This window comes from Ostrea edulis, chromosome 2 (genome assembly GCF_947568905.1).
Source record: "Ostrea edulis chromosome 2, xbOstEdul1.1, whole genome shotgun sequence".
Classification (NCBI taxonomy): Eukaryota; Metazoa; Mollusca; class Bivalvia; order Ostreida; family Ostreidae; genus Ostrea; species Ostrea edulis.
Genome location: NC_079165.1, coordinates 75,126,861 through 75,150,796, shown reverse-complemented (window position 1 = coordinate 75,150,796; position 23,936 = coordinate 75,126,861). Strand labels below are relative to the sequence as shown.

Below are 23,936 nucleotides of genomic sequence, written 5' to 3'. Positions count from 1 at the left end.
TCAGTAGCTTACCTCGATTTAAAAACTGACTATACCCAGAACAATCTCTTACATATCGAATCAGTTGAGATATATAAACGCCATATGCAGGTGATAATGGAATATTTCTACATAAATATGGGAAGTTGACGATGGAGAAACTGAAATCATCCCATTTGTCATACAGTTGAGTTGTCAGTTTGCCGTCAATGTCTACTTTCAATAAAATATCTAAGTATGAAGCAGAAGTGGACGACTCTGGTGTCCTTTATTTCGAGCTCACAGGGATATATCAAATCGACATATGAATGAAAACTATTATTGTTAATAGACAAAACGTCATCGATATATCTAGATGTCGAATTGAAGGCCACAGTGAGATTTTTTCTTCTCACGTAGAAGTTTTTGAATAAATTCTGCTTCATATGAATATAGAAACAGGTCAGCTATCAAAGGAGCACAATTCGTGCCCATGGGAATTCCAACTGACTGTTGGAAGACCTGATCACCAAATGCCACGAAGATATTGTCAATGAGGAACTCTAGTATATTTTTTATTTCAACTTCAGAGTACTTGTGCGTGGAATCAGAGTGGTGTTTAACAAAGTAAGTTTTTGAATGACTGATCACTAGATATGAATATTTCTGTTATCCGTTTTTGTTGAAGAAGCAACTGTCTATGATGTCAAAAAAGTCTAGTCTTTAATTTATCGTGAGGAATGGTCGTGTATAGTGTTGAAAAGTCATAGGTTTAATGTTATTGATTTGGGGAAAATTATGTCTTTTAAAATCATTAACTTTCCATGAAAAATATTTATCAAAAAATAATAAAATAATCGAACTGAAAAAGACTTGAATTTTCAAATTTTATATCCAATGAATGAATAAATATCAAAAATAGAAGTATTTAGTTTAGAAGTAAACTGCTAGAAGTCCTCCCTATTTAGTATTGGAGTGCTGTGGTCATAAGGTCTTTATTAGTTAAAAAAAATAATGTACCAAACACAAGATGTTTAACTTGCTGACTTAATATTAAGATAATGAATTGTCGTTCTTTTATACCAACCACACCCCCTGTTGTAAGTATATACATATATATAGTATTAAGTGTAAATTTACATGTAAATGTACTTTAATGACATTATGCCACCGGGGCGGGGGTGGGGGTGTAAGAAGTACGTATGTTCTTTCAATTTTCTACCCATAGGTTTCGCTTCTCGCCAACACATCTGTCAATTAATGCCGGCATTTCAAACTTCTTGTATAACACGTTGTAAATTCTTATACAAACGTTTAGCTTCGCTTAATCAATTTATGATGCAGCATTTCAAGATAAAATATTGCTTTATTTCTTGTAAACAAATTCCCAAAATTTTGATTTTAACCATAATAAAGTATTTTCTTCCAATTTTTTTGGTGTTCTCTTTGCTACATTAATAATTCTAATTCTTAAATTCTGTTCGATTTTCCCTTCCGTTCCGCGTTTTAGCAACACCCGTTTTTGCGGTCTCATCCGAGGGACCGCCCCATTTAGTCGCCTCTTACGACAAGAAAGGGGTACTGAGGACCTATTCTAACCCGGATCCTCATACCTTCATATTAGTTCGCAAACTCCCTTCTCATCTCTCTGGTGTGATGTTCTTTAAGTCTATTTTCTAGAAACTTAATTTCTGAACATGTCTATGAGAATTACATGAATTCTGCCTAATGTTAAATATACATACATGTACACTAACGGTGATGCAGGCACATGTAGCAATACCCCCCCCCCCCCCGCGCCCCCTCCCCATATTACTTCTCTAACAACTGTTCTCGTTATCATTACATGCAAAGTTTGATATATGGACTACACCCCCCCCCCCTCCTCACTTTTTAAAATATGAATTCATTGCCTTTACATTTACTTCAGCAGACTGGTCACAGGGGCTAGGCCCGTTTTGGACCCGAACTCTGTAACACAATGAATTTACTATAATATCTGTGGTATCACAGAGCCCGGACCCAAAACGGGCTTGACCTCTGTGAGACTTGTGCGTAACAAAGAAGGACAACTCTAATGTTGATTTAAGATTCGGGCTCGGACTGTACAATATTTTTGTGCAAAAGCAGACTGCAAATCATTGTGATTGTTTTCTTCCTACAAAGTATAAACAAACTCAGTCAGGTAGGCTAAATACTACCACAAAATGATCTACAGCATGGCGGCCATATTGCTCATTTACGTGCATGTAGGAGCACTTACGATAGCCCTAGACCACTCGTAGGGTTACGATCAATATTGATCGTAAATCGCAAATCGTAACTTTTAGTGAAACGGTCTTACGTGCTACGTTCACATTTAAGTCTACGTTTACGATCTACGATCGTTTAGTGAAACGGCCGCCAGTTGCTGTAAACATAATTTCAATACTCAACTTCCGAGATATCAGCTCTTCTGCGATGGAGGTACATTCGGTATTCTGTTGAACACTTGGGTGGGTACAAGATGTATACATATATTATATAGACTAGTTATGTAAATAAAGATAAACATTATGAAAGCGTAAATTTTATTTATACCAGCCGTTGGTATACATTAGACTGACCATATCAAGAATATTTGTTTGAATAAAGCCATTAAATTAGATATGAAATTATATTTGATTCCTCTTCCGCATGAGTGATACTATAATAAAAAAAAAATGGTGATTATCGATTTTTGTTTGAGCTTTTCTATTATGAAATACTCATAAACTTAATAAAATTGTGTTCCAGTAGTTTGGCTGGTTGCATGTCTGATAATCATCCTTTAGGCAATATATGAAGGCAGCGATAAGCATTCGTACCCACCGTGTTTGGACGAAAGTATGTTTTGCGTCTAACTGTGCGCAAGATTTCCTCAAAGGGAAAGAACTATTTGGCAACTCAGAAATTGCGTATTGGAGACCGGCTCTCTGGGACTCTCCACAAAAACAGTTTTTACTAAACCTGTACCTGGGTCATACGTCAGTATGTCTATGGGATGGCTCAAACACAACACTTCAATGAAATGAACACGCTGCATTCTGTTTGTCCATGGCTTATCCACGTGAATAGTGTCATCGAAGTAAACTGGCATATAGGCTTCCGATTCCGTAACAACTTGGTTGATCATACTGTAACAGGGTTTTACATCACCTTCACCTGAGGGACTATGTTGTACTGATGAGTATGTGCCCAAAGGACGTACAGGATAAGGTTGGGCTTGCCTAGTATGCTTCTGTTGATCATTGTATTTATCTATAACAGAACTATATGATTGTAGGCATATAGAAAGAGATTCAACATCGAAAACAACATCTCTCCAAGCTGTTTTGCATAGGATGTCTTTGCAAGTATAAAAATGAGATTGACGTGTCTCAGAGTATCCACTGAAGAGTGGTTTTTTCCCCTCGAAAATCGTTGTACCCTGTACACTTGGCAAACCTATAATGAATTTCAATAATATAGAAAGCAGTTTGGTTCTGTAACAAAGTTCATATCTGTCAATGCCTTACCTTTTTTTCACCCCCCCCCCCCCCCCATTCCCATCCAAAATCAAAGGTCACGTGATGTAAATGATAGTAGTGTGACTTGCAGTTCAAATCTAATTAAATTCATGAACGTATGAACTTCATGTATTAAAGGCCAGGGACTCTTTTCTCACTTGAGAGCTAATAGAACTGTGAGAAGTGACCGGAAGTCTTTCTGTATAGAAAATGAAAAACGCAATCTGATTGTAAATGAAAGTAAATGAGACTTGCTGACCCTATATCAGAGACGCGGGGCAGACGAAGTAGCAATGATAAGATGAACAATCGATAGAATATCAATACATGTGAGCCATACTGTCCTTTAACAACTCCACTTTTAGAGAGAAAAATATAATATATTTTACACTAAATTTCCTTGATTTCCATTTTAATGCCTAAATTTACTGCACGAGTTTTCAAAATATATATATACCTTTCTGGAATTCTTTTGCTTTGCTCAAATCTAGCGTTATAATTTTATCATGGCTGCCATCTACATACATGTACCAAAGGCCAGTACTTGTTTTCTCATTTCATCCTCATTGAGTGAAGAAGAAAGCTCAATCCTAAGTCATCAATTAGATCATTGTAAAGTCTGCTCTTTGCTGAAAAAATTCTGATTGTTATAATACATATCTGGTCATCGTATCCAGTCATCGACCCGCAAAACCTGGTCGCACAGTGTATTAGCCAAAGATTTAAAGATATTTGATATAGTCACACTTCTGTAGATTGTTCATAAAGTTTATCGCAAATCTCGCTTGAAAGTATACACTACGACAGATATAGCAATGTGTTCAGTGACGACACTACCTTTCAAATTAGTTCGTTTTACAATTGCGAAATGCGACAAAGATTCTGATTGGCGCATTTTTATAGAACCGCCCATTTTTCGAACACATGTTTGACAATATGGCGCCCAAGACGTGGAAACAAACGACAGAGGAAGAAAGAAAACTTATAATAAAGTTGTACTTGCAATGTAAAAGTTAAAGAGTCATTGGCGAACAAACGGGGCGATGCGCACGTACATGCAAAGTGAAGATAACGAACAGTGATCAATCTCATAACTCCTACAAGCAATACAAAATAGATAGTTGGGCAAACACTGACCCCTGGACACACCAGAGGTGGGATCAGGTGCCTAGGAGGAGTAAGCATCCCCTGTTGACCTTATGAAAGAAATGGAATCGTAAAGACCGAAAGAAAAAGTTCTTTGCGGCCCCGGAAAGTTACACAGACTGTTCTGCAGTTCATCGAATACCAGAAATAGAAGAAACCATCAATATTTTGTAGAGAAATTCGACAGAAATTGTTGGATGAACAAATATGTACTATTGACAATGTACCATCTGTGAAAAGAATATCACATGTGTTGAAATACGAATTAAGTTTTTCTCATAAAAAGTTGACGGTTATCCCTGCTGAAACTTTATGACCAGGCCATGAACAGAGGGTAGACACATTTTTAGCAACACTTTTAAACTATAATTATACACAGATACATTTTTTTGACGAGGCATCTATCATTGCAACTTCCGGGAATCGATCTTACGGACATGCACACAAAAGTCAGCGCGACATTGAAGTGCAACAATATGCAAGTTCTGTGACATTTACTGTCAATGTCTGTTGTGATATCTTTGGAATCAATCACTTTAACATTTTAAATGGAGCTTCAAATGCGTTAGAAATGATTGAATTTTTCAATGAAGCACTTGTCGAAAAAAAAATTAAGTTGGGAACCGTATGTTTAACCGTGGTAATGTAGTAATTATGGACAACTGTGGTTTTCACCATCAAAGACAAGGAGAACGATTATTAAAAGAACTACATGTATTGGCCAACCATGGCGTTGATTTAGTTTTCCAGCCCCTATACAGTCCCGAGTTCAACGTCACAGAATGTGTATTTGGTCTGATGAGACAACGTTTGCAACAAAATGAGAAATTTGTATCACAGTTTCCTGAACTAGCTATTGTGAATGCACTTGACTATTCAGTTTTGAAACGCTACATGCCATCTTTTTTCAAAAGATGTGGTTATAAGTAATGCTTCTTGCAATTTTCATCCAAGTCCAATGACTTCTTTACTTTGTGGGTCTATAAACTTTATGAACAAAATAAAATGAATTATGATGCATTTTTCTATTATTACAGAATTATCTAATGTGTTCCAACATTCATTAAGTTGCCAATTCAACCAAACTAATAAGACTGAATCATGTTGCTTTTCATTGCCTACAACATTAAAACATTAACACTTAAGTGATAATTTGATCTATTCCTTTACTTATATAAAAATGATCAACTTGAAAACAAGAAAGGAGTAATATTTTGTGTTCATATTGTTGAGTTTGGCATGCAATGATGTTGTGAAAACTTGTCTTTTATTCGATTTAAACATTTGTTAGTAATTTCACTCAAAGAACTCGAGAGAATATACAGTACTTGTTTAACATTGGTATCTTCACAGGAGTTGAGATATCTATTAATAAGTCAGAAAATAAATAATGTGGAATCATTAAAATTCATAAGGGCCAATATTTGTAGATTGTCAATTTTTCACAGAATCTTGGGGACATAATTTCATGGATTTACTTGTTTTTCATAATTCGTTGAGATTTTTTAGAATTTGCATTTGTTGTTTTGTAATTTACAAATGGCATTCATCATGGATGATGTTATACATGCATTCACACACAGAATAAGTTGTATGTTACCAAAAAAAAAAAAAAAAAAAAAAAAGGTTGATACCGAAAAAGATGAAAAATGTTTTTCCAAACATTCCAAATAATATTGAATTTATTGGCGTTACAATTTTTAAAAAAAACAACTAAACATTGTTCAATTTCATGTTTCAAAGAGAACGTTAATTCGTTAGTGAGGGAGACTCGCATTGTCCAGCCACCATGAAGTCTAATGACTCCACAGTACCTGCTGAATGAATGTCTTGCATCAATCATCAACATTGAGACAGTATGTCCCCTACTTAATACATGTCCCAAGTACTTTGAAATTTTCTGAATAGGGGCATTTATTTTGTGTGTGTTTTTTCAAATTCTTTCCATTGGACAACGAAGATAAAAAACATTCAAATTATTCATATAAACTAAGATATATTATACTTTACTTCGTGCTCTCAAAACTAATCTATCTTGGCCACATACGTATCCTGAATTTTTGTACATTTTGCATTAGATTGGGATTAATTTAATCTTGCAATCTCTTTCAATGCAGTGGTATAACTTTTTCTGTAATAATGGAAATGTATTGTAACTACATGTATGTCATTGGACAACTCGCAATTACAAATTTTCAGTCCGATAGGAATGGAGAAGGGGTATTTATCAAATTAATAGTATTTATGTGGGCACTTGCATGGACAGGGATACTTGAGGCATTATCATCAGTCATTCACCCAAATCATCTTTATTTCCTATAGTATTATTTTATAATTATCAACATTTGTTCCTAATCGAAGTGTTCAAGATCCTTAATTTGAATTATTTCACACTCACAATTTTTTCGTTAAGTTGACTTCATATAGAAATATCAAAGGTGTTATTATTCATCAGGTATATACTTATTTTAATGAGAAAAGGTACAAGGATAGTAATGCTTTTTTCAAAAATATCTTTGAAAATTCCAGTTATTTTTAAAAATAGGATTTAGTTTTATTATTGATAATGGGTTTTTTTCTTGTCAGTATATTTCAATGAATCAAATCAGCTATGTTTACTTATTTCTGAGAAGGTACTTATCATATACACCTAACAAAAATATACCTGTAAATACCATTGCCATGTTGATTTGACCTTTGTCAATGATGTCAGGGACATAACACCCTCAGGTCATGGGGACCAAGTGCAAGTTTGATGTTTCAAATTATAAAAGTTATGGTGGGAAGGACTGATGGATGGACGTGATATTGACAGATGGACATGATAATTACATTATATTCCCTCCTAAGCCAGTACATTAGTCTCACAGATATCATGCCATAACAAAACAAAACAAAACCCAATTCCATTAAAGTTTAAAATTGTCCAATCATCATAAAAATATCAGGTTGTATCTTGAATAGAGTATACAATTCAGAAAAATCCATGTTCTTGTTTCTTATAACATGTCCAGAAAAAATTATTTCTGAAGACAGACAGAAATACCCCACCTCCCAAAACATAAATCCATTTGCAGGGATTAACACCAATATGTTGTTGACATGAATTAGATATTTCAAGAAATTGATTATTCTAAAGTTTATTATTTAGAACTCACTTTAAATTTTATAAATGGAAGAAAATAATTTGACATTAATAACACCAAACTCCTTCACAAATAAAATCTTATGTATTATGTCTTAATACATGTATATCAGAATTGGACTTTATATCAAACACATCATTTAAACTACAATGAATTGTACCACAAAATCCTTCGGTTGTTTCTTACCAACCTCAAATATTCATTACCAATATAAAGACATGAATAAAATAACATTGTTTTAAACAAGAAAATGTTTCATTTTCTCAGTTTATATGTCCTTTGGCAATGGTGGGTTTTTAGGTGGTGAATCCAAAGGTAATGACGGATTTGCAGTGCATTCGGGACCTGTCACAGTGGAAGATGTGGCAGGATTTGTTGGATACGTATAGCTATTTCCATACACATCATACATTGAATTCCAGTGATTTGGGTACATGACATACTGATAAGGAGTAGTAGGTGATGTCATGTGGAAATATGGGTTGTACTGTGCCATTTGAAATGGAGAGGTCTGTTGTAATGGTTGTTGTTGTTGTGCAAGTGTAGTTCTAGACGATGGTGGGCTTGTATAACCAGGGGAGGTTGGTTCGATTTCGGCGTTCTGATCTGGCATCATATTGGTGGTGTGCCGAAGTTGGCAACTGTGCCAGATACCCTGGACTTTCCCTTTGTAATGAGGTTATTAATATATCCAAGAGTCTGATTTTCAGGAATTTGCCCATTGGTTGCAATCTTGATGTATCTCAAGTCTCGTTGTAAATTTTGAGCTCCATCTTTGCCTTCATATTTCAGAGAAAAGAAAGATTTCAAGATGAGACGCATTACAGAGATAAAATTTGTGTTGTTATGCTTCTGGAACATTTTAATACTGTTCAGTTCATCATTGATGTTCTTGAGTCTCCTCTCTACATCATTTATTTCTTTCGTTACTTGAAATAAAATTGCCATAGTTTGTTGATGATAAATAAATTCAAGGCATATTGGCATGTTATAACCTATAACATAGAATAAATCAATTAATATTAGTAGGTATAGATTTAGGGGCAGGATCAAACAATTGATGTCAGGTGAAAAACAAAATTCATATAGAAGGAGCGGGGTGTTATGACATCCAGTTTTTGACAATTACATTTATAAAAGTGCAATTTACATGGGAATTACTTTAGTGGTAACTGAAATGTTTCTTTTCATAAATAAACAAAAGAATTAGCAATAAATACGATTTTTTTTCAACATTCAAGTTTTGGAGAAGGGGGGGGGGGGGGCTTGATGAAAATCATGTGAATTTAGTATTTTGTTAGACATTGAACTTTTGATCTCGCCCCCTAAACATCAACTTTTTGATATTTTTCAATCATAATTCTGTGATAAATAGATTCAAGAACCGTAGATAAAATTTGTTGTATGTCGAGGGGCACAGGTTCTCAATATATTATACAGTATATATAATTAATTTATATACCCAATGTTTTGTACTCTGATACTTTAATGTAGTTAAGTCGACAGTTAAATATTTCATTTAATTTACATGCAATATGTTCGTGTAACCAAGTGTGTTGATGATGCGTTAACCTGCCTCGGTCACTGATTGCTTGTGATCTGGGTGTTTTCCTTTCTGACCGCTTACATGGTACCCCTCACAGGACTTGTTTCCCCGATTCATTATTGATCGATATCCCTTCCGATGACAGTTGTCGCATGACGATGTCGTGATTGGATTTCCCGGGATATTGATGGCCGACAGTGCATTTGGTTTACGTTTTAAATCATTCAGTTCATCTTTTTTATGAACTAATAGGACGGAAAGGGTATCTCTTTCTTCATTCAGTCGAGCAACTTCTTGTTCAAGGAAATTTTCCGGAGCACGCGTTGAGGCTGCAGCTGGCGACTGGACACGTCTTTCCGGGACAGTAGAAATAATGGCCCGAGCAGATTGTTCTGGACTTTCGAACCGCAAACGTTTTTGGTGTTTTGGGTTGTGCACAAAAATCCTCTATACACTGCTGTTTCAATTTAGCCTTAGTACTCTGCGTTTGCAAGTTTACAATACGTTCCACCAACATGCGTCTGTACACAGGAGGGATGTTCATCCCCTCCATTTCGTAGGGTCTCAGGTACTTTAAGGTGACATCGCTTTTAACTGCTAATTTTACGAATTCTTCTTTATAACATACAAGGCCGTCGTCAATCTCTCGCAGATAATTCTCTAGTCCTTCCATTGCGATGCGTTAACCTGAAATGATCTAATTCCGCGGAAAAGTGGGCGGGCACCAATCGGCCAATTAAAATGCTTGTTTTATAGAATGCAACCCGGGATTCAACCAGATCAACTGTCAAATCCAATAGCGTCGTCATACAACGCATAACTGTTTCGGCCGTAGTATATACTTTCAAGCGAGATTTGCGATAATGGATTTCAATATTTGCTCTGCAACAACAGCATGTATTAAACTACCAAAAGTCCTCTTTAATATTATCAGTAAATACTATGGGTGTAACGATGCTAATATCATTGATGCGTACCATATATTGTGATACACAACTCCGACAGTGCATCTAACATAATATGTATCGCAGTTACTTTTGTACATAATTTATGTCTCTCTTCTGAACTGAGAAACTCTCGATCTGTCAGAGAGCATGCTCATAATTCAACATCTTTGTAAAAACTTTGTGTAGGATATCACAATAGCTTATCTAAAATTGATAAATGTGTGTAGCTCGGGTTCGGTGTAAAGATACAACTTATTTCATCAGAATTCATCAGTAAAATGTAAATTAATACATATCAGGAATAACTGTCTTGTTTAGGTGGGTTATGAGTTGATAGTGATTGGCCCACATGGTAATTGTACGCATATACACGCTAAGCCGTTAAATCGCTCAACAATTATAAACGCATACATGTAACCAACCCAAACAAGGCAAATATTCCTTATTTGTACCGTGATATGTTTATGAAAGGTGAAGATAACGAACAATGATCAATCTCATAACTCCTATAAGCAATACAAAGTAGATAGTTGGGCAAACACGGACCCCGTGGTATGTTTATACCTTCTTTTTTTGTGAATGATGATAACGTTTCACCCTTAGTAAATAATAAATATCTGCTTATTGTTACACACGGAATGTACACAAGGCATGACTACCATTCATACTTTATTAATATAGGCAATATAGAAAGGAATTGCTAAGTAGTGTAAATTACTTCTTAGTTTGCTCCATACTGAAATAATTATATATATATATATATATATATATATATATATATATATATATATATGAAAGGTGAAGATAACGAAAAGTGATCAATCTCATAACTCTTACAAGCAATACAAAATAGATAGTTGGGCAAACACGGACCCCTGGACACACCAGAGGTGGGATCAGGTGCCGAGGAAGAGTAAGCATCCCCTGTCGACCGGTCACACCCGCCGTGCGCCCTATATCCTGATCAGGTAAACGGAGTTATCCGTAGTCCCACATCATTGTGTGTGCCTAAGAAGACATCAGTGTGCCAAGAACGGCTTGACAATCGGTATGAAACACGCCAAACAGCATTTGACCCAATGATAGGTTGTAATGACGAACTAGATCGTTATAACGACCACAGAATTTACAAAATGCTGACTTCAATCGAGACTGTTAAAACCCCTGTACCATCAAGGTGTTTTTCAGTAGCTTGCCTCGATTTAAAAACTGATATATATTTAGATATCTTCCATTTTACCTGTGAATCGTGGTTTGTCAACCGAAAATTTAGGAGCTCGTTTGGTACTTGGTGGTTGCATCGAAATGTCGAAGGCATTTCTCCTTGGCCCAGTTTCAGCTTTTACTAATGGTGACCCAAGTCCCTCACAATCAATATCAATAATTACGTATTTTAAATGTTTATCAAATCTATCAAGACACTAAATTGTTCGTAAGCACAATCATGATGTATAGCATCGGTTTGTGGATTGGCAGCAACAACCATCCTTGCCCAATTTTCAAATTCTTCGTCCGTTTTAGGCGGGATATCGTCACTTACGAGTATGTCCTCTGTTAAGATATCGTATACATTGAACCATGAATCTGTTCTACATTTTCTTGCCTCGTGTCTTTTTATTCATTTCTTACCCACTTCTTGGAAACGATTGACGGTCACTGAAAACGTGACCATGGACTTGTCCGCCATGTTGGATTTTTTTTCCTTTCAAATCTCGATCTTGATTTTAAAAAACAACAACCTCAGAATTAACATTAAAAAATGAGTCGCGGTGTTTTGAGTGGGTCGGTCGCGTTTCAGCAAACATACACTTTTTAAAGGATGACCTTGGGGCAGTAGATCTCAGATACACTAATGTAAAACTCCCAAGATTTTCACCACCTTGAAAAACTATCATACATAAACTACCGGCATCTTTTATTGAGAAAATATTTTGTCAAAACTTTTGGCTGTATCATAGTGCCGATTGTGACCCTTCGTGGGCCCACAGACCTATGCCTTGCACTCCTGACCGTAGCAGTGTAGCTTTTTTTTTTAAATTAACGCACCAACACCCGTGTGACACGGACCTCCGTTTATAAAGTCATATCCGAAAGACCCGCGACCCTCACTTCTCAATGGGATTGACACTACCTATTTCTACACTTTAGGGTTTGGCAAAGGGATAAACACTACCTATTTTTACGCGGTTTTACGCTGCCAAGAACAATGGTACGTTAAACGGTGTTCCGTGTCAAGGATCACAAGTCCTTGTCACTCAAAAGATCGCTTCCCTGATTTCCGAAAAAGGGTCGGCTCACTGGGGGTCTTCAGGGAAACTCCAAAATACACTACCGAATAGTTTCCAGTTAACCGCCGTTAAATGACTGAAATATTGCCAAAACGGCGTAAAATCACAAACAATCAATGAATGTAATTCATACTATTATGAATAAGCCTTGTATTTTCCCCAAATATCAATGTGAATGATCATGGTTGGTTGATTTATCTAAATACCGTTTCACTCTACCAGCCACTGAACCCGATGCAATTTTATAGACAGAGCTTGTTCTGCATATGATCAGTCTTTAGATCGAGGCAGGCTACTGATAAACAAGTTGATTTACACGGGGTTTCAACAATTTTGTTTAAAGTCAGCATTTCGGAAATAAATCTATGGTCGTTATAACGACCTACATGTAGTTTGCCAATACAAACTGTCATCTGACGTGTTTCATACCAATTGTTAGGCCGTTCTTGGCCACTGATTTTGACTGTGAATTACTCCGTTTACCTGATCGAGATATAGGGCTCACGGCGGATGACACCGGTCAACTGGGGAATCTTTCTCCTCCTAGGCACCTGATTCCACTTCTGGTATCGCCAGGAGTTATGAGATTGATCACTGTTCATTATCTTCACCTTTTCACAGAATTCAACACAGTGATAGGTCTCCAGTTCTTTAGATATTGTCTTGGAATGTTACCTATTTTTTGGAATGTAATAATACCTTGTCATTGTGTAATTGATAAAATAATATTTCCATATCCATAATCAATAGAATTTACCAATATATTTCCAAAACATTTTGAAGAATTCGACAGACAACTATCCGATCCTGGTTAAAGAGTATTGGAGGTTTCTTCAATGCTAATCTCCCCTTCTATTGATTTCGATTCTTTATTCGAAAGTTTCGTAATATCTTTAGAGCTTGACTCATTGTTAAAATCAAAGGAATTATTTCCTTTGGATTTCCTTGTATAATTGTTCATCAAATTGTTTTGTTTCCCTCAAGATATCAGATTATTAAGATTACTCATAATTCATTATTCTCCAATCTAGGGATTATTTATCTAGTACAATTTCTGGGTTGTAAAGCATAGACATATTTTGATGGGTTTTCGCCTTCTTCAAGGTATTTGGCTCTACTTATATAATTACCATGTAACTTGTCCTATCTTACATGTATGTTTTCTAAATCTTGATTTTAACCTGACAATTCAGCAATATTACTATCAAACATTTTCTTGCAATGCTTTGATATTTTTAATTAAGTCCTTTTCCTCCTTTCATTCTTTCTTTATTGAAATACAGAAAGCATAAGAAATGGATTTACCTCTTATTTCCAATAGTAAGGTTTCCAAAATCAGCTAATCATTTAAAGAGAAGGAAATGTTAGCATTAGAAACGTTGTGTGTTGTTGTCAAAATTGTATTCAGCCTTAGCATATTGCTTCTTAACTTCTAAACAATATCTTCGATACAATGTAAAACTTATACGGTACCAATTTTGATGCACCAGATGCGCATTTCGACAAATAATGTCTCTTCAGTGATGCTCAACCGAAATGTTTGAAATCCGAAATAACTATGAAGTTTTAGATCTAAATATAGCCAAAAACAGTGGTGCCAAACTAGTGGAACCAAATTCGTCCAAGGATAAGAGCTATGCATGAGGGAGATAATCCTTAATTTTGAAATGAATTTCTAAATTTTATAACAGCAATTAAATATACATCCGTATTTTCAAGCTAGTAACGAAGTACTTAGCTACTGGGCTGTAGAGACCCTCGGGGACTAACAGTCCACCAGCAATGGCCTCGACCCAGGAATCATAATGTAAAACTTATACGGTACCAATTTTGATGCACCAGATGCGCATTTCGACAAATAATGTCTCTTCAGTGATGCTCAACCGAAATGTTTGAAATCCGAAATAACTATGAAGTTTTAGATCTAAATATAGCAAAAACAGCGTGCCAAACAGGAGGAGCCAAATTCGTCCAAGGATAAGAGCTATGCATGAGGGAGATAATCCTTAATTTTGAAATGAATTTCTAAATTTTATAACAGCAATTAAATATACATCCGTATTTTCAAGCTAGTAACGAAGTACTTAGCTACTGGGCTGTAGAGACCCTCGGGGACTAACAGTCCACCAGCAGAGGCCTCGACCGAGGGGTCATAATGTAAAACTTATACGGTACTAATTTTGATGCACCAGATGCGCATTTCGACAAATAATGTCTCTTCAGTGATGCTCAACCGAAATGTTTGAAATCCGAAATAACTATGAAGTTTTAGATCTAAATATAGCCAAAAACAGCGTGCCAAACAGGAGGAGCCAAATTCGTCCAAGGATAAGAACTATGCATGAGGGAGATAATCCTTAATTTTGAAATGAATTTCTAAATTTTATAACAGCAAATAAATATACATCCGTATTTTCAAGCTAGTAACGAAGTACTTAGCTACTGGGCTGTAGAGACCCTCGGGGACTAACAGTCCACCAGTAGAGGCCTCGACCCAGGGGTCGTAATGTAAAACTTATACGGTACCAATTTTGATGCACCAGATGCGCATTTCGACAAATAATGTCTCTTCAGTAATGCTCAACCGAAATTTTCTTCATTTAATAAAAAGTTATTGAACTTCTATAAACCTATACCTTTCTTGAAGTCATTAAAAGATATATGATAGAATGGTCTGATTAACTAGACTCTCTATTACACTTTTCTAAGCCAGACAAAAGTGTCTCAGCTATTAAGAAGAATTCAAAACGGCTTTGCTTTAATGGAGTATTTTCCTCCGCGAATATTTTCGTGTAGCTGACTAAAAGGATCATTATAACCACAATTTTCCATTAACTCTAATACCTTGTCCTTTTGCCTTTGGGTTATTAGTACTTTTATAATTGTGATAATCTAAATATGGGTTTAAGAAAAGATTAAAATCACCGCACCAAATAATGTTTAAACGCTGTATATCATCAATGTATTTTTGCACATTATGAAAATAGAACGGTCTGTCATTATTTGGACTATAAACATTACATATCAATACTTCATGGTTTTCAATACATGCTTTAAGTAGTAAATAGTTTCCATCCATATAATCTTTTTCAGTAAGAGGTAAAATCAAAGTTATCAGCTAGAATTACATCTCCCCTCGAATCTGTAGAATACGAACTAAAACAAGCGAAAATTAGAAGAAAAAATAGCTGACGTTTTAAGTGAATCTGCAATATAAGTTAAAAATAATTATTAATTTTAAACCGTATTCATGTTTTCGAAGGGTTATTTGGCTTGGGAAAGTGAACATTTCTATGTGTTAGTGAGTTGTTTTTTGTTTTTGTTTTTTTTTTTACATAAATATATTGTAAAATAGAAACAACTTTAGTTATATTTCTGGTTAGAATATTAAGACATAATTAAACTACATGCATATGAAATTAAAAAATTAACCTTAATGGGATTTAAAAATAAAATTACACTATTACATATAGTCTATATTAGTTTATTCATTGTTAATGCGAGCATGAGGTCGCAAAAGAATAAAAAAAAATTCAATGATTAGCCGCGCAACACAATTTAGATATATAGCGCAATGTATGTACACATTTATATATATTAAGAAATTTTGCGATAGACATTTTGTAAATAATTGATCATTTTGTCCATACATATTTGATTTCCCCTTCAAAACCAGAAGTCCAGGAGTCAACGTTGTTTTGAGTTCTTTTTAAAGTGATGCATGTAAAGTAAATGAATAACATTGTTGAATGACGTCGCAAATATTTGTAACGTTTGTTAAAATCTGTTGCTTTGATGGTTTTTATCAAACTTTGACATCTTTTTCTTTAAAAAACCAACTCGAATACCCCATAAATTTTTTTCATAAATATTTTTCAAATTATTTTTGTTTCGCTTTGATATTAAAATTATCAAGATGAACAGTACCAAATTCTGTCGATTTTAAGTTGAATTATGCAATGAATAAAGTAAATCACTATTATTTTCTATATAATTCAATGGAAACAGTGTCGCTACCGTGAAAACAATGGTGTATTTAAGATGTAATTACTAAAAAAACCGTACTGTTGAATGAAAAATAATTTTCACAGAGCAGTATATACATTGTCAAGATGTCGCAGGATGGACACCAGGCATTAAACTATGAAGACGAGTTTTAAGGTTTATACTGTTTTAATACACTCAAGTTATACACAAATGTTCATCCTTTACCGTTTTTCAAATAGGAGTCAAATGAAGAAGGGATCTGTAACGATAAAATTTGTAAAAACAATTACAGATATACTGTTACAATACACATACAACACTTACTTTACTTCACTTTACACAGACTACATTTTGCTGCAGGTACATTTTACACATTGCATTTTACTGCATACTTCACTATACTATACTATACTATACTTAATAGCATTTTACTGCCTATACACATTACATACTGCATTTTACTGCATATACACTTTACACACTGCATTTTACTGCATACTCTGGGCGTTTCCCAATACTCTGGCATGAACAGTACACCGTACATATACGTTTAGGTAAGTACATATACATTTGAAGTAAAATAGCATATGAATGTATTGTATACTCACAAGAACTATCACAGTAAATTCTAATATAAATTGTAAAGAACTTTGTACGTTGGCCATTTTAGGAATAAATGTGGAATAAAAATATTGAAGTAATGAGTAAACTTACCTCAGAAGTAGTGGACTCTGGTCACAAGGTATCAAAACTTGATGACTATTACTAGATGAAATACATGAATATCAATGCGGATAAACACGTCCGCACCCGGCAATTGCTACACCCAAACTAACTGCACGGGATTTAAATGTTCAAGCATACCTGGTGAACGATTCGCATACTATGGAAACACATTGAGATATTTAATTATCTAACATGATAAAGATCCTAACATCTATGGAGCTATAATCGGGAAATATATACATTAATTGTGACACAAGATACATCGGTCAAATTTTCAGATGGGGTTTTCGAGTGAGAAAAAAAAGGTCTGTAAACCCGCGACCTACGTTAAGGTATTCAATGTATAATGACCATATTTCATATCTAATAAATGGATGGTGGAATATTTGTAATCATGATATCATTTTGAAGGGTTCATCAAATAAAAATAATCCACCATTATAGGAATTTTCAAAATTTTGTTTACTGCTTGATTTATTTCACCTAGAATTTAACACTGAAGTATATGGGAAAATGTTTTATTACAATATTTTAATCTGGACTACCAATCATGGAGGCGGTAGCAAACATAATCTGAACTACAAATCACGGGGGTGGTAGCAGACATAATCTGAACTACAGACCCTGGAGGTGGTAGCAGACATCATCTGAACTACGATGAAAAAAGGGGTTGGAATTTAGACAAAAATTGCACTACTAACTGGCTGGGATAGTATGCTAATACTGACATAACTAATGACTAGACTACCTCTAAATCCCTAAATATGTGTTCAAGGAATTTTCATCAATGAAGTGTGACAGGAAATGAACCCAAACGGATGTAACGTTTGACAGCATCAGACTTCCATCTACCCATATTCTGAATAGCATTCTCTGAAAACCCCAGCTTAGAGGCATGAGTAGCAGCTCCAATCCTAAAGCTGTGACCCTTATATTGTTTTGGATCGAGCCCAATGAATGTTATAACTTGATTCAACTTTTGTGCTACAAAGGAATAAGACACAGGACAACCATTTAAAAACTGGAAAAGAGGTCCACCGGAATGACGATAATGTTTCAGGAAGTTGAATAAAACATGTACTGGGCATGCATTAGTATTGACTGATGCTTCTAGGGTAATAATCTGTGGTTGCCCACACTTAATGGTTTTGAAATTTCGCAGGACTAATTGCACCTGCTTCAGCTTGCCATTTACTGCCTCAAAATGCACATCTGATCTTTGAATGACTCTGACTGACTGTGTTTTTGATGTAACAACTAATTCCCCCAATCTGAAAAACCCATGGAATGCAACCAGAAATAAAGCTTTTAGTAATAATGATTGGGCCTGATTAGTAACTGTATGACTCAATGCATTTATTATGCTTTTTAAAATTTCACCAGTAATTGGTAGACGAGTGTCTACTGTTGGACCTAATTTGTAACAGCCTCTTAGCATCTTTTGCGCCAAGAAACACTGAGCTGGATCTGGCAATCCTAAAATTTTATGGATGTATGTCAAAGCTGAAATGTGTGATGCTATTGAGCTTGGTGAATATCCGGTTTAAAGAAATGACCCATAAAATTACACAGTGTAATGGAAGGTATAGGTAATGATATGGAATTGGCCCAGGTAAGGAGAAGCTGCCATGAGTGTTGGTATGCTTTCCTTGTTGATGGGGCCAATGAAGCTTGTAGAAGTCTATGTGCTGAGTTTGTTAAATGTAAAGCAGTTCCGCTGGAATTTTTGTTTGTTGACTGTGTAAATGTGGTGTTTCCCGAAAGGCGTCCTGAAATTTAAAACGGGATAATCTGTCAGCTGTAACATTCAATTTCCCAGGTATGTGCTTTGATCTAAAATGGATATTGAACCGTAATGACACTAAAACAAGTCTACGAAGCAATCTCATTAATGAGTTATCCCTACAGGATTTCTTGTTGATGACCTCTACCACAGCCATATTGTCTGATAGGAACAAAACCTTTTTATTTTGAAATTGGCTTGACCACACTTCTAAAGCAAGGACAATTGGAAACAATTCTTTTACACAAATAGTATAATCCTCCAATTCAATTGGCCATTCACATGCAAACCACTGTGCACCTAAAACAGCTGAAAATCCAAAAGCACCAGAAGCATCCGTGTATAAGCTGAGATGGTCTGATGTTACCCAAACATTGTCCAAAAATACTGACTTTCCATTAAAGTGGTCAATAAACTTAGCCCAGGTGTCTAAATCGGCCCTAGCATCCTTATTCAATCTAATGTAGAATTTTGGATTTGTTACGCCGCATGTCAAGTTTATCAAACGACGAAGAAATGTACGACCTGGTACCACAACAGAGCAAGCAAAATTTAGAAGACCGATGATAGACTGCATGTCTCTCAATGTGACCTTTTTGCACCTTTTAAATACGTTCAGCTTGTCGCTTATTTTTTGGATTTTATCTAACGGGAGCCGACACTCCATTTTTGTGGAATCTACTTCAATTCCATAAATGACAATGTTGGTTGTAGGTGATCGAGTTTTTTCCATCTTGATCGGTACACCAATTGACTTGCACAGAAATAGAAAACTGGCAAGATCATTCCTACAACTAACCGAATTTTGGGGCCCCACAAAGAAAAAATCATCCAAAATATGCGACATCCCAGAGACATGAAAAACATGTTCCATTACCCATTGTAGAGCTGTACTAAAAGATTCAAAATTTTTACAGCTACTGCTTGCCCCCATAGGTAGACATTTGTCGTAATAGAACTGACCCTCCCAAGTAAATCCCAACAAATAATAATCAGATGGGTGGATTGGGATAATGCGAAATGCATCTTCAATATCTGTCTTTGCCATTAAGCAACCGTGCCCAAATTTTTGAACTAAATGAACTACTTGATCTATGGAATCATACTGCACTACCGAATTTTCTTTTGGTATATTAGCATTGACTGATTGGTTTTTTGGGAAAGAAAGATCATGAATTACCCTAAATTTTCCTGTATTGCTTTTTGGGACCAATCCCAATGGGGATACAACAAAATTTGCAAATGGTTTGTGTGCGAATGGGCCAGCAATACGTCCTTTGCTTAAACCCACTTGTATATAATGTTTAATAATTTCTGGGTGTTCCAAAGTGAATTTATGGTTTTGGGGTACACATGGTGAAGGGGCAGATATACACCCTAATCTAAAACCATCAGTAAAGCCGTTTATGATGTAAGAAGCAAGGTTACCATCATACTTAGCTAGAAAGCTACTTAAACTTTTTGGGTTGACTGGAGAAGGAAGCTGATTGGGTGCTTGATGAGGACTTAGCGGTTGAATTTGTTGGTTGTTTTTGTTTTCTAACCCTGCAGTTGACCCTTGCATGGGAACTGGAGCATGCTTGGCATTTGTGAGTATAAGGGCAGGGGTTGTGGATACATTGGTCCCCATTGTTGAATGCGTAGCAGAATTTGATAGGCTTATTGCCTGTGCTTGAACGAAAGGGCTGCTGTAACTGATAATGAGTGGAGGCAGCTTTGATTCGTAATTCCTCGACCGGTTTTTGCCATGGCAAGTCAGTGGACTCTTTCAACATACGAAAGTTTTCATCATATACACTCCACGCCTTATCTCCTAAAAGTTTACTCAATTCCCTTATGTAGTAACAATATTTTAAGAAGTGGGGGGCTTGGTCTGGGAGCTTTTCTATGTAAATCCCCATGAAAATCAAAAAGGCGTCAGTCCACTGTTGAATAGACAGGGGCGCCTTTGGTTTTGAGTGCCCCTGCTGTCCCGTTACAGACCCAGTTGTGATACTCAAGGATATAGGTTCCTCTCGACGTTGCAACAACAAACTTAAATCTATAAATTGGTTTGCCCAGACCTTAGCTTTTAAGCGTTGGGATGTTGCAGCACCAAGAGGAATCCCATCGGACAAAGAAATTACATTTCTAACTTGTGCTGTTGCTGGCTCACCTGCGTCTTGATTCAATAACGCATTAACCAATTTAGCCACAGATGCTGTTGAATCTGTAGGTTGTTGGGACTCTGCTGGTGGGGACAGGCTTGCAAGATTCTTAGTTGCAGTGTTATTTACTCTTTGTTGAGTGGCAACATCCAATGTAGACACTTCCTGATCGTCAACATTGGTATTGTATATGTCACACACGGATAAATTAGTATGATCCACACTGTAGCTGCTACCCTGAGTCATAGAGCTGTTGCTCGAGTTCTGTGTTTGTCTTAGGATGGCGGCAGCTAATAAATCATAGTCGATTTGTTCAACAGGTTCGGCATTCGTCGCCGATGCCCCCGTAGATTTCTTTCTCTTTGATACTGGTTTTTGTGTGTTGACTGACGCCCGCTTAGGCATGGTTTTCTCTGAAAATTATATAAATTTTGTTAAAACTCTATAGAGCTATTCAATATAAGATGTCCTGTTTCGCTAGCTTAAAAAGAGCTTTCATGGCAAGTGGGTTAGAACTGATCCCAGCTCAAAATACCTTTTTAAAATTATAGCCATGTGAATTATCGTACACCTTATAAGATGTGAATTCCTGTATTACATAGAAGCAGGCTAACTGCAAACTTAGAATTCCGTACAAGGCTACATACTTAGAAGGCTTGTATCAGAATATAAACTTAGAAATCTTCTTATAACTCTGTACAACCCAAAGGTATGTATCAGAATAAGAACATTGAAATCTTAAAAATCTGTATACATGTGGATTCCTGTATTACAGATCGTACTTACAAGCAGACTAAAATCCTGCTAACTTAGAATTCATAAAATTCCGTACATGCCCAAATACTTAGAAGCAGGCTTGTAACAGAATACAGACTTAGAAATCTTACAAAACCCTGTACATTAATGTTCAAATGAAAGTAGACTTGCAGTACTCAGAGATTTAGAAGCAAATTCTGTACAGACTAAAATTCTTTAAAAGCCTGTATCAGAGTAAGAGTGCCTAGAAACTTTAAAGCTTAGCACATGACAAACAGATTTTTATATTCAACAACATTAGATTCAGACCTGAACAAAATAAAATATAGGCCTGAAATTCGTTACAAATGCCATTCTTAACTACTATAAGTGATAACTGGCCTTAAATTTCTGTACTCTGTTATGCACTGCATATTTTATGCTCCTGAGGTATTTCACCATAGGTGCTGGAGAATCTTCACTCTTAACCTCTTGTAAATGAACACCATCGCGCCCCAGGTACGACAAGTTGTCCCAAAACCCTCTGTGCTTCCAGAAGTGGACCTGATCGTGATTGGCAGTTAGCTGAAGTAAGTGTTTGTTGATCTGCAGTACTTCGGTATTGTAGCCCAATGGAGATTTCCGTGGGTCCCGGCGTAGTAGCTGCCCGATAATCACATTTTTAACTCCCAAACCATGTATCAGATAGTTTGCGTATGACCAAATATCTTGAGCTATCACATTAGCTGGACGAGTAGTAGCGTCATTACCCCCGATCTCCAGGAAACACAATGATGGGACTATCGGAAACGTGCACAATCTCGGCGAGTTAACCAGACCACATACCGACAAACCGCCTTGACCTCGAAAACACACCTTAATACGATCTTCGTTCAGACACAAGTTTTTATACACAGGATTTCGCAGTATAAATCGTTCCAAACGTTTTACATAGGAATGTCCTATGATGCCCACAACAACAGGATCCGCCATTTTGGGGTAGTCAGTACCTCGGGCGCATGGTCCAATAAATCACGAATTGCACACTTACGTTTTAGTGGAACCGCATTTGTTAAAGAACAAATCTTCCCGCGTGCAATACTTTTAAGTTAAACTGAAGTTCACGGCCAGAACGTTAACTTTTCCGTCTATTAACTTATCGATTAAACAATCTCTTTGTGTCATAAAAGCGTCCTTCTTCATACAGGGTTAAACAAAAGTGACAATCACGTGATCATTTATCTGCAATTTCATTGGCTATCAATGAGGCCAAGGACACACGATTTATAAATAGCTCGGTGATAATTCAACAGGTTAAAAATAAACATAAAAACCAAGTTTTAAAAATAGAATCAGTTTTAAAATAGATTGTTTGATACAATGATGACATAAAACATATTATTGTACAATAATATTTCAACCTTAAATAATTAAAAACATTTTGCGCTTTGCAATATCACCCAAAACCTTGGCAGCTTCCAGAAAGAATTTTAACAATTGAAATTAGATAGTAAAATTGTCATTGAGGTATGAATTAGATATTAAAATACTCATTGATTATGAATTAGATAGTACAATACTCATTGAGTTATGAATTAGATAGTAAAATACTCATTGAGTTATGAAAAAGTGATACCCTTCGGAACTTCGGAATCCTCAAATTTGTTGCAAGACATTTTACACGACCATTCCTTACGATAAATTAAAGACTAGACTTTTGAAATAATAGACAGTTGCATCAACAAAAATGTTAAACGGAAATATTCATATATAGTGAACAATCATGCCAAAAATTACTTTGTTAACACCACTCTGATGCCACGCATATGTACTCTGAAGTTGAAATAAAAATTATGCTGGAGTTCCTCATTGACAATATCTTCGTGGTCTTTGGTGATCAGGTCTTCCAACAGTCTGTTGGAATTTCCATGGACATGAATTGTGTTCCTTTGTTAGCTGACATGTTTTCATATTCTTATGAAGCAGAATTTATTCAAAAA

At 35.8% G+C, this 23,936-nt stretch overlaps 2 protein-coding genes and 1 pseudogene across 3 annotated transcripts; all 3 read right to left on the bottom strand.

The window, feature by feature from the left end:
• Nucleotides 1-7,892: 7,892 nt before the first annotated feature.
• On the bottom strand, nt 7,893-9,996 carry LOC125678153 (uncharacterized; annotated as a pseudogene).
• A 6,716-nt stretch (nt 9,997-16,712) lies between these two features.
• On the bottom strand, nt 16,713-23,343 carry LOC125678152 (uncharacterized). 2 transcript variants are annotated; one of them, XM_048916355.2, is made up of 3 exons: nt 22,988-23,343; nt 21,210-21,614; nt 16,713-19,040 (listed from the first exon to the last, which is right to left on the bottom strand). In XM_048916355.2, the coding sequence occupies exons 2-3, from the start codon at nt 21,604-21,606 to the stop codon at nt 18,790-18,792; spliced, it is 648 nt and encodes a 215-aa protein (XP_048772312.1). In that variant the 5' UTR covers nt 21,607-21,614; nt 22,988-23,343; the 3' UTR covers nt 16,713-18,789. The 2 variants fall into 2 exon arrangements, with proteins under 2 accessions (XP_048772312.1, XP_048772311.1); XM_048916354.2 differs by having other exon boundaries at nt 16,713-21,614.
• On the bottom strand, nt 21,604-22,988 carry LOC125678155 (uncharacterized). Its single transcript, XM_048916356.2, has one exon. It carries the CDS (start codon nt 22,927-22,929, stop codon nt 22,321-22,323), a length of 609 nt encoding a protein of 202 aa, XP_048772313.1. The 5' UTR covers nt 22,930-22,988; the 3' UTR covers nt 21,604-22,320.
• Nucleotides 23,344-23,936: the final 593 nt, after the last annotated feature.